General features: G+C 44.7%; 1 protein-coding gene across 4 annotated transcripts in view; it reads right to left on the reverse strand.

Moving 5' to 3' along the window:
- The window catches only part of LOC141055651 (farnesyl pyrophosphate synthase-like), a 51,769-nt gene that overhangs the window by 13,003 nt on the left and 26,671 nt on the right, over positions 1–12,095 (reverse strand). For all 4 annotated transcript variants that reach the window (XM_073552316.1, XM_073552315.1, XM_073552314.1 and 1 more), the window contains exons 2-5: positions 7,416–7,562; positions 7,196–7,336; positions 7,043–7,123; positions 6,847–6,969 (exon numbers count right to left, since the gene is read on the reverse strand). In XM_073552316.1, coding sequence (XP_073408417.1) covers positions 6,847–6,969; positions 7,043–7,123; positions 7,196–7,336; positions 7,416–7,553 — 483 coding nt within the window. In that variant the 5' untranslated portion in view covers positions 7,554–7,562. The remainder of the gene's footprint in view (positions 1–6,846; positions 6,970–7,042; positions 7,124–7,195; positions 7,337–7,415; positions 7,563–12,095) is intronic.

The raw sequence follows: 12,095 nt of genomic DNA on the forward strand, positions 1-12,095 counted from the left end.
AGGAGGAGCAATGTAGTTTAAAGGAGCAGCATGTAGCGTAGTCAGGGGTCGGTACACAGGAGCAGCAATGTAATCTTTGAATGAAGGAGCAGGTGAAAGAAAGCTTGACTAGAGGCTGGTAGCTCAATCTTGAAAGGAAGGGCGTGCTATGCCAGGTTTAAATAGGATGCTCAATCAGGGTGAAGCCAAACAACACAGGTGCAAGTATCTGGGTTAGCACAGAACTGTACAAAATCAGCTCTGGCAAAGAATGCTTAGTACCACATGTGTAACCCTCAAGGGTTAAATGTCAATAGCTTGGAGGATTCCCATTCAAAATAAAACATTTTTTAATGGATTATTAAAAGGTAAAGACATCACATAAACACAGACATAATAGTGCTCGTGCGTATCAGTGCTCATTTAAAAAAATGGTTCGGTCTCACCATTACTCATGGACATAGACGCCCCGGCGTATTATTCAGAGGTCACCTGCCGGGTATTCGGGTCCATATAGCAGCACAAGACAGCGTGTGGAAAAGGAGGTTAATAGGGTTACAGGTGTGCAGTTTTCCCGATCCTCCCTGTCGTGCCCAGGTATTACTACTGCCCTTACAAGGACAGGCCCCAAATGGACCCTATAGTGTCACCCCCAGTCGTCAGAAGGGGTATTTGCTCCCTACGCGTTTCCTCCTCAATAACAGGGATTCATCAGGGGAGTTATACAAATAGATATAAGGGGGTTTGAATATATTTGTCCATAAAGAAAAAGAAGTCCCCGCAATGGCCGGGTGCCTCAACCAGCAGAGTGACTGTACATATCACTGCCAAAAAGTAAGGGACGTTATTGGAGAGGAAACACGTAGGGAGCCAATACCCCTTCTGAGGACTGGGGGTGACACTAGGGTCCATTTGGGGCCTGTCCTTGTAAGGGCAGGAGTAATACCTGGGCACGACAGGGAGGCTAGGGAAAACTGCACACCTGTAACCCCATTAACCTCCTTTTCCACATGCTGTCTTGTGCTGCTATATGGACCCGAATACCCGGCAGGTGACCTCTGAAAAATACGCCGGGGCGTCTAGGTCCATGATTAATGGGGAGACCGAACCATTTTTTAAATGAGCACTGATAAACAGACATAATGTGCTCGTGTGTATGTGTTGTCTTAGATTTTAACCCCTTCCTGACATCAGACGTACTATCCCGTCCATGGGACCCGGGCCCCTATGCCAATGGACGGGATAGTACGTCTAGCGCGATCAGCGGCGCCCACGTGGTGAGCGCCGCTGATCGGCCGGGTGTCAGCTGATTATCACAGCTGACACCCGGCACAATGTGTCAGGGGCGGTCACGGACCGCCCCCGACACGTTAACCCCTTAAACACCGCGATCAAACATGATCGCGGTGTACCGGGGGTTAAAGGGAAGCATCGGCAGGGAGGGGGCTCCCTCCGTGCTTCCCTGAGCCCCCCACGGCAGCGCAATGTGCAGCGCTGCTGCGGGGGGCTCCTTTCCTGCAGGCCCCCGAATCCAAGATGGCGACAGGGGCCTGCAGGGAGCCGGCTTCCTCAGTGCCTGCAAAGCGCAGGCCTGAGGAAGTCTGCAGTAGTGCCTGTGACAGATCACTGATCTGTCACAGTGATCTGTGATGTGACAGATCAGCGATCTGTCAAAGGACAGTAATGTCCCACCTGGGACTATGTAATAAAGTTAAAAAAAATAAAAAGTGTTAATTTAAAAAAAAAAAAACAAAAAAAAAAACCAAACATTAAAAGTACACATTAGGTATCGCCGCGTCCGTAACAACCCGCCCTATAAAACTGTCCCATTAGTTAGCCCCTTTAGCAAACCCCTTAAAAAATAAAAAACGAAGCAAAAAAATAAGGATTTATTATCATACCGCCAAACAAAAAGTGTAATAACGCGCGATCAAAAAGACGCATATAAATATCCATGGTACCGCTGAAAACGTCATCTTGTCCCGCAAAAAACGAGCCGCGATACAGCATCATCAGCTACAAAATAAAAAAGTTATAGCTCGCAGAATAAAGCGATGCAAAAATTATTATTTTTTATATAAAAGTTTATTGCATAAAACCCAAAACAAAAAAAAAAAAAAAATATGACCTAAATGAGGTATCGCTGTAACCGTACTGACCCGAAGAATAAAACCGCTTAATCAATTTTACCGCACGCGCAACGGTGTAAACGCACCCCCCAAAAGAAATTCATGAAACGCTGGTTTTTGTTCATACCGAGTCTCAAAAAACGGAATAAAAAGCGATTAAAAAAAAAAAAAAAAAAGTCACGTGCCCGAAAATGGTACCAATAAAAACGTCAACTCGTCCCGCAAAAAATGACCTCACATGACTCGGTGGGTCAAAATACAGAAAAATTATAGCTCTCAATATGTGGTGATGCAAAAACTATTTTTACAATAAAAAGCGTCTTTTAGCATGCGACAGCTGCCAAACAAAAAACGCCATAAATAGTAAATCAAACCCCCCGTTATCACCCCCTTAGTTAGGGAAAAATAATAAAATTAAAAAAAAAAAAAAAAAAAAAAAAAATGTACAGTGCCTACAAGTAGTATTCAACCCCCTGCAGATTTAGCAGGTTTGATAAGATGCAAATAAGTTAGAGCCTTCAAACTTCACACAAGAGCAGGATTTATTAACAGATGCATAAATCTTACAAAACAAAAAGTTATGTTGCTCAGTTAAATTTTAATAAATTTTAAACATACAAGTGTGCGTCAATTATTATTCAACCCCTAGGTTTAATATTTTGTGGAATAACCCTTGTTTGCAATTACAGCTAATAATCGTCTTTTATAAGACCTGATCAGGCCGGCACAGGTCTCTGGAGTTATCTTGGCCCACTCCTCCATGCAGATCTTCTCCAAGTTATCTAGGTTCTTTGGGTGTCTCATGTGGACTTTAATCTTGAGCTCCTTCCACAAGTTTTCAATTGGGTTAAGGTCAGGAGACTGACTAGGCCACTCCAACACCTTGATTTTTTCCCTCTTGAACCAGGCCTTGGTTTTCTTGGCTGTGTGCTTTGAGTCGTTGTCTTGTTGGAAGATGAAATGACGACCCATCTTAAGATCCTTGATGGAGGAGCGGAGGTTCTTGGCCAAAATCTCCAGGTAGGCCATGCTATCCATCTTCCCATGGATGCGGACCAGATGGCCAGGCCCCTTGGCTGAGAAACAGCCCCACAGCATGATGCTGCCACCATCATGCTTGACTGTAGGGATGGTATTCTTGGGGTCGTATGCAGTGCCATCCAGTCTCCAAACGTCACGTGTGTGGTTGGCATCAAAGATCTCGATCTTGGTCTCATCAGACCAGAGAACCTTGAACCAGTCTGTCTCAGAGTCCTCCAAGTGATCATGAGCAAACTGTAGACGAGCCTTGACATGACGCTTTGAAAGTAAAGGTACCTTACGGGCTCGTCTGGAACGGAGACCATTGCGGTGGAGTACGTTACTTATGGTATTGACTGAAACCAATGTCCCCACTGCCATGAGATCTTCCCGGAGCTCCTTCCTTGTTGTCCTTGGGTTAGCCTTGACTCTTCGGACAAGCCTGGCCTCGGCACGGGAGGAAACTTTCAAAGGCTGTCCAGGCCGTGGAAGGCTAACAGTAGTTCCATAAGCCTTCCACTTCCGGATGATGCTCCCAACAGTGGAGACAGGTAGACCCAACTCCTTGGAAAGGGTTTTGTACCCCTTGCCAGCCTTGTGACCCTCCACGATCTTGTCTCTGATGGCCTTGGAATGCTCCTTTGTCTTTCGCATGTTGACCATGTATGAGTGCTGTTCACAAGTTTGGGGAGGGTCTTAAATAGTCAGAAAAGGCTGGAAAAAGAGATAATTAATCCAAACATGTGAAGCTCATTGTTCTTTGTGCCTGAAATACTTCTTAATACTTTAGGGGAACCAAACAGAATTCTGCTGGTTTGAGGGGTTGAATAATAAATGACCCTCTGAATAAACTTTTCACAATTTAAAAAAAAAATTAAACAAAGAAATAACATTCTTTTTTGCTGCAGTGCATTTCACACTTCCAGGCTGATCTACAGTCCAAATGTCACAATGCCAAGTTAATTCCGAATGTGTAAACCTGCTAAATCTGCAGGGGGTTGAATACTACTTGTAGGCACTGTATGTATTTCCATTTTCCCATTAGGGTTAGGGTTAGGGCTAGTGCTAGGGGTGTGTTGGGGTTGGGGTTGGAGTTAGAATTGGGGCTTTCCACTGTTTGGGCACATCAGGAGCTCTCCAAACGCAACATGGCGTCTGATCTCAATGCCAGCCAATTCTGAGTTGAAAGTCAAATGGTGCTCCTTCCCTTCCAAGCTCTGCCATGCGCCCAAACAGTGTTTTACCCTCACATGTAGGGTATCAGCCTACTCAGGACAAATTGCAAAACTACTTTTGGGGTCCAATTTCTCCTGTTACCCTTAGGAAAATAAAAAATTGAGGGTAAAAATATCATTTTTGTGGAAAAAAATGTTTTTTTTATTTTCACGTCCAAGCGTTATAAACTTCTGTGAAGCACTTGGGGGTTCAAAGTGCTCACCACACATCTAGATAAGTTCCTTAGGGGGTCTAGTTTCCAAAATGGTGTCATTTGTGGGGGGTTTCCACTGTTTTGGTACATCAGGGGTTTTCCAATCGCGACATGGTGTCCGATCTCAAGTCCAGCCAAAAACGTCAAATGGCGCTGCTTCCCTTCCGAGCTCTGCCATGCGCCCAAATAGTGGTTTACCCCCACATGTGTGGTATCAGCGTACTCAGGACAAATTGCACAATAACTTTTAGGGACCTGTTACCCTTGGGAAAATAAAAATTGGGCTGAAAAGATCATTTTTGTGGAAAAAAAATATGATTTTTTAATTGTACCGCTGTACGTTATAAACTTCTGTGAAGCTCTTGTGGGTTCAAAGTTCTCACCACATATCTAGATAAGTTCCTTGGGGGTGGGGGGGGTCTAGTTTCGAAAATGGGGTCACTTGTACCTAAACAGTGGAAAGCCCCTACATCAGGTACTCTCCAAATGTGACATGGCGTCCGATCTGAATTCCAGCCAATTTTGCATTGAAAAAGTCAAACGGCGCCCCTTCCCTTCCGAGCTCTGCCATGCGCCGAAACAGTCGTTCCCCCCCACAAATCAGGTATCAGCGTACTCAGGACAAATTGCACAATAACTTTTGCAGTCCAATTTCTCCTGTTACCCTTGGTAAAATAAAAAAAATTGAACCTGAAGTATTTTTTTGTGAAAAAAAGTTAGATGTTCATTTTGTTTCTTTAAATATTCAAAAAAATTCCTGTGATGCACCTAAAGGGTTAATGAACTTCTTGAATGTGGTTTTGAGCACCTTAAGGGGTGCAGTTTTTAGAATGGTGTCACTTTTGGGTATTTTCTATCATAGACCCCTCAAAGTGGCTTCAAATGTGATGTGGTCCGTAAAAATATAAAGGTGTTGCAAAAATGAGAAATCGCTGGTCAATTTTTAACCCTTATAACTTCCTAACAAAAAAAAAAAATGTTGGTTCCAAAATTGTGCTGATGTAAAGTAAACATGTGGGAAATGTTAGTTATCAAGTTTTTTGTGTGCCGTATCTCTGTGATTTAAGGGCATAAAAATTCAAAGTTGGAAAATTGCGAAATTTTCGCCAAATTTCGGTTTTTCTCACAAATAAACGCAAGTTATTTGAATGAAATTTTACCACTATCATGAAGTACAATATGTCACGAGAAAACGGTCAGAATCACCGGGATCCATGGAAGCGTTCGAGTTATGACCTCATAAAGGGACAGTGGTCAGAATTGTAAAAATTGGCCCGGTCATGAACGTGCAAACCACCCTTGGGGGTGAAGGGGTTAATGGATTATTAAAGGTTATGTTTTATTTTGAATGGGAATCCTCCAAGCTATTGACACGTTAGCACGGAACTGTCCAGCAAGCTGAATAGCTCAGAGGGAAGAGCTGCCACCTGGTGCACAGCAGCTGCTGGGTTAGAGACCTAGTGAAAAAAACCACAATAGATACATATCACAGAGCCAGTGAGGTAAAATAAATCGTGAAGACCAAAAAGAGGAACACCGAACAAGGATAAAATTGGTGAGACTAAAAATATATCTAAAATACCTCTATTAATGAGGGTAAAAATAGCACTACAATTAAGATGGGTGCCAACATGGAGAAAGAAAAAAAAACAATTATAACTTAAAATAATTTAGGAAATACAATAGAAAAAAATAAATAATAATAATAATAATAATAATAATAATAATAAAGACTCAATTGCCACAGGTAATTAAAACAAAAAAGTATAAATAAGACTATTGCACAAAGTTATATAAAAAAGGAAAAATAAAAATAGAAATAAAAATTATAAAAAAATAAATATAAAACAAAAAAACACAATATGTAAAAGGGGAAATATGGTTAGTGAGACACAGCAATAAGGATATAAAAAAATGATAGATTATTTATATATATATATATATAAATAATCTATCTCTATCTTGAAAGATATATAGAAGATGGATAATAAAATCACTTCATGAAATAATTGTGCAAAAAATGACTAAAACATGTGATGTGACAATAAAACATGCGTGCAGTGACAAATGATGTTCGGTGTTCCTCTTTTTGTCTTAGAGTCCTCACATCTCCCCTCTCTGCACAGTGGTATGTACCGCCTGCCCCAGCTCAGCCTGATAGCTGATAGAAGGTCTGTGAGCAGAAGAGCGAGTGTGACTGCCAGGTATAGCGCCCTCCCACAATGGAACATGCTGCCATGTATAGCGCCTCCCAAGATCTGAGGGTGACAATCGGAGGTCCCTTCTCACCTCCAGAAAAAGCTCCAGCAGGCTGAGGTAATATGGCTGCTGTCGGCAGTACTTCTTCAGGACACGGTATATGGAGGCCTCCAGTAGGAAGGAATCATTGATGGCGTCCAGTCCGATGCCGGCCTACAGGAGGAGAAGTATGATCAGCATATCCATCGTGTAACAGCATATCCCCCTCCTCTCTATAACCACCTACCCTCCTGTACCAGCATGGCTGCCCGCGACGGGTCACAGAGTTATCCATAATGTCATCAGCCACCAGGAAGAAAGCCTGGAGCTAAAAGAAGAAACGATGAGGATGGAGAGGTCCGCGAATAACGGGGCAGGAGCCACAGGGCAGCACACCTACCAGCTCCACACACCAGCCCACCGCCAATGCCCTCTGGATATTCTCATCCTTCTGCAACTCGGGACCCACCAACTCCAGATACGAGGCCAAGACGGTCATCCCGCGATTACACTTACCCCCAGCAGCATTATACTCCAGGACCTGCACAATAAACCGCCATGTAGGACACAGAAGGACCATGGAAAGCGATCTCCACGCAAGATCAAATCAAGAATCTCACCTGCCGTAAGCGCGAAACCGCATCGCCAATCTCAGGGTGACCCCAATCCTCCGCAGTCAGATCCTGCACAATCTGATCAAAGAAACCGCAGAATTCCTGGCGCTGATCAGACACAAAAGTCCCAGCCATTGAGCTCATAGTCCAGTCCTGCGGGGAAAGAGAATGCTAGAGCAAGAGCAGACCACCCCGAGGCCAGATCATATACTCAACCAGAAGAGACCAGCCTCCTAATAACTCTAAATGTATATGCAGTGGTATAGCCCCCTTTAGGAAGCCTAAAATGTGAAATGTGCGTCTGTATACACCATATATGTATGAGATGGGAGAGGACAGCCTGGCTCTGCTGTACACTCACTATATACACAGCGCCTGTATACACCATATATAAGTGATGGGAGAAGACAGCCGGGCTCTATTGTAAACTCACTATATATACACTGTACACACACCTCCTGTATGCACCAGATATGTATGATGGGAGAGGCCAGCCGGGCTATGGGTACAATCACTATATATACGCTGTACACACACCTCCTGTATACACCATATATGTATGTGATGGAGAGGACAGCCGGGCTCTGCTGTACACTCACTATATACACACTGTACACAGATATATGGTGCATACAGGCGCTGTGTGTACAGTGTGTATATAGTGAGTGTACAGCAGAGCCCGGCTGTCCTCTCCATCACATACATATATGGTGTATACAGGCGCTGTATGTGATGGGAGAGGACAGCCGGGCTCTAATGTTCACTCACTATATACACACACTGCACACAGCGCCTGTATACACCATATATGTATATGATGGGAGAGGACAGCCGGGCTCTGCTGTACACTCACTATATACACACAGTGCCTGTATGCACCATATATGTATGTGATGGGAGAGGACAGCCGGGCTCTGCTCTACACGCACTATATATACACTGTACACACACAATATATGTATGTGATGGGAGAGGACAGCCGGGCTCTGCTGTACACTCACTATATACACACAGCGCCTGTATGAACCATATATGTATATGATGGGAGAGGACAGCCGGGCTCTGCTCTACACTCACTATATATACACTGTACACAGCGCCTGTATACACCATATATGTATGTGATGGGAGAGGATAGCCGGGCTCTGCTGTACACTCACTATATACACACACAGTGCATGTATACACCATATATGTACAGTATGTGATGGGAGAGGAAAGCCGGGCTCTGCTCTACACTCACTATATACACACACACCTCCTGTATACACCATATATGTATGTGATGGGAGAGGACAGCCGGGCTCTGCTGTACATTCACTATACACACACACACACACACACACACACACACACCTCCTGTATACACCATATATGTATGTGATGGGGAGAGGACAGCCGGGCTCTGCTGTACACTCACTATATACACACAGTGCCTGTATGCACCATATATGTATGTGATGGGGAGAGGACAGCCGGGATCTGCTGTACACTCACTATATACACACACCTCCGGTATGCACCATATATGTATGTGATGGGAGAGGACAGCCGGGCTCTGCTGTACATTCACTATACACACACACACACACACACACACACCTCCTGTATACACCATATATGTATGTGATGGGGAGAGGACAGCCGGGCTCTGCTGTACACTCACTATATACACACAGTGCCTGTATGCACCATATATGTATGTGATGGGGAGAGGACAGCCGGGATCTGCTGTACACTCACTATATACACACAGTGCCTGTATGCACCATATATGTATGTGATGGGAGAGGACAGCCGGGCTCTGCTCTACACTCACTATATATACACTGTACACACACAATATATGTATGTGATGGGAGAGGGCAGCCGGGCTCTGCTGTACATTCACTATATACACACACAGCGCATGTATACACCATATATGTACAGTATGTGATGGGAGAGGAAAGCCGGGCTCTGCTCTACACTCACTATATACACACACACCTCCTGTATACACCATATATGTATGTGATGGGAGAGGACAGCCGGGCTCTGCTCTACACTCACTATATATACACTGAACACACACCTCCTGTATGCACCATATATGTATGTGATGGGAGAGGACAGCCGGGCTCTGCTCTACACTAACTATATACACACACACCTCCTGTATACACCATATATGTATGTGATGGGAGAGGACAGCCGGGCTCTGCTCTACACTCACTATATATACACTGAACACACACCTCCTGTATGCACCATATATGTATGTGATGGGAGAGGACAGCCGGGCTCTGCTCTACACTCACTATATACACACAGCGCCTGTATGAACCATATATGTATGTGATGGGAGAGGACAGCCTGGCTCTGCTCTACACTCACTATATACACACACACCTCCTGTATACACCATATATTTATGTGATGGGAGAGGACAGCCGGGCTCTGCTCTACACTCACTATATACACACAGCGCCTGTATGAACCATATATGTATGTGATGGGAGAGGACAGCCTGGCTCTGCTCTACACTCACTATATACACACACACCTCCTGTATACACCATATATTTATGTGATGGGAGAGGACAGCCGGGCTCTGCTGTACATTCACTATATACACACACAGCGCATGTATACACCATATATGTACAGTATGTGATGGGAGAGGAAAGCCGGGCTCTGCTCTACACTCACTATATACACACAGCGCCTGTATGAACCATATATGTATGTGATGGGAGAGGACAGCCTGGCTCTGCTCTACACTCACTATATACACACACACCTCCTGTATACACCATATATTTATGTGATGGGAGAGGACAGCCGGGCTCTGCTGTACATTCACTATATACACACACAGCGCATGTATACACCATATATGTACAGTATGTGATGGGAGAGGAAAGCCGGGCTCTGCTCTACACTCACTATATACACACAGCGCCTGTATGAACCATATATGTATATGATGGGAGAGGACAGCCGGGCTCTGCTGTTCACTCACTATATACACACACACACCTCCTGTATACACCATATATGTATGTGATGGGGAGAGGACAGCCGGGCTCTGCTGTACACTCACTATATACACACAGTGCCTGTATGCACCATAAATGTATGTGATGGGGAGAGGACAGCCGGGATCTGCTGTACACTCACTATATACACACACACCTCCTGTATACACCATAAATGTATGTGATGGGAGAGGACAGCCGGGCTCTGCTCTACACTCACTATATACACACAGTGCCTGTATGCACCATATATGTATGTGATGGGAGAGGACAGCCGGGCTCTGCTGTACACTCACTATATACACACAGTGCCTGTATGCACCATATATGTATGTGATGGGAGAGGACAGCCGGGATCTGCTGTACACTCACTATATACACACACACACACCTCCTGTATACACCATATATGTATGTGATGGGGAGAGAACAGCCGGGCTCTGCTGTACACTCACTATATATACACTGTACACACACAATATATGTATGTGATGGGAGAGGGCAGCCGGGCTCTGCTGTACACTCACTATATACACACACACACACCTCCTGTATACACCATATATGTATGTGATGGGAGAGGACAGCCGGGCTCTGCTGTACATTCACTATATACACACACACAGCGCATGTATACACCATATATGTACAGTATGTGATGGGAGAGGAAAGCCGGGCTCTGCTCTACACTCACTATATACACACAGCGCCTGTATGAACCATATATGTATGTGATGGGAGAGGACAGCCTGGCTCTGCTCTACACTCACTATATACACACACCTCCTGTATACACCATATATGTATGTGATGGGAGAGGACAGCCGGGCACTGCTCTACACTCACTATATATACACTGAACACACACCTCCTGTATGCACCATACATGTATGTGATGGGAGAGGACAGCCGGGCTCTGCTGTACATTCACTATATACACACACAGCGCATGTATACACCATATATGTACAGTATGTGATGGGAGAGGAAAGCCGGGCTCTGCTCTACACTCACTATATACACACAGCGCCTGTATGAACCATATATGTATATGATGGGAGAGGACAGCCGGGCTCTGCTCTACACTCACTATATATACACTGTACACAGCGCCTGTATACACCATATATGTATGTGATGGGAGAGGATAGCCGGGCTCTGCTGTACACTCACTATATACACACACAGCGCCTGTATACACCATATATGTATGTGATGGGAGAGGACAGCCGGGCTCTGCTCTACACTCACTATATACACACACCTCCTGTATACACCATATATGTATGTGATGGGAGAGGACAGCCGGGATCTGCTCTACACTCACTATATATACACACTGTACACACACCTCCTGTATGCACCATATATGTATGTGATGGGAGAGGACAGCCGGGTTCCACTCTACACGCATTATATATACACACTGTACACACACCTCCTGTATACACCATATATGTATGTGATGGGAGAGGACAGCCGGACTCCGCTCTACACTCACCTCCTGTATACACCATATATGTATGTGATGGGAGAGGACAGCCGGACTCCGCTCTACACTCACTATATATACACACACCTCCTGTATGCACCATATATGTATGTGATGGGAGAGGACAGCCGGGCTCCGCTCTACACTCACTATATACACACACCTCCTGCATAC

This window comes from Dendrobates tinctorius, unplaced genomic scaffold (genome assembly GCF_039654945.1).
Source record: "Dendrobates tinctorius isolate UK_male_01 unplaced genomic scaffold, ASM3965494v1 ptg000189l, whole genome shotgun sequence".
Classification (NCBI taxonomy): Eukaryota; Metazoa; Chordata; class Amphibia; order Anura; family Dendrobatidae; genus Dendrobates; species Dendrobates tinctorius.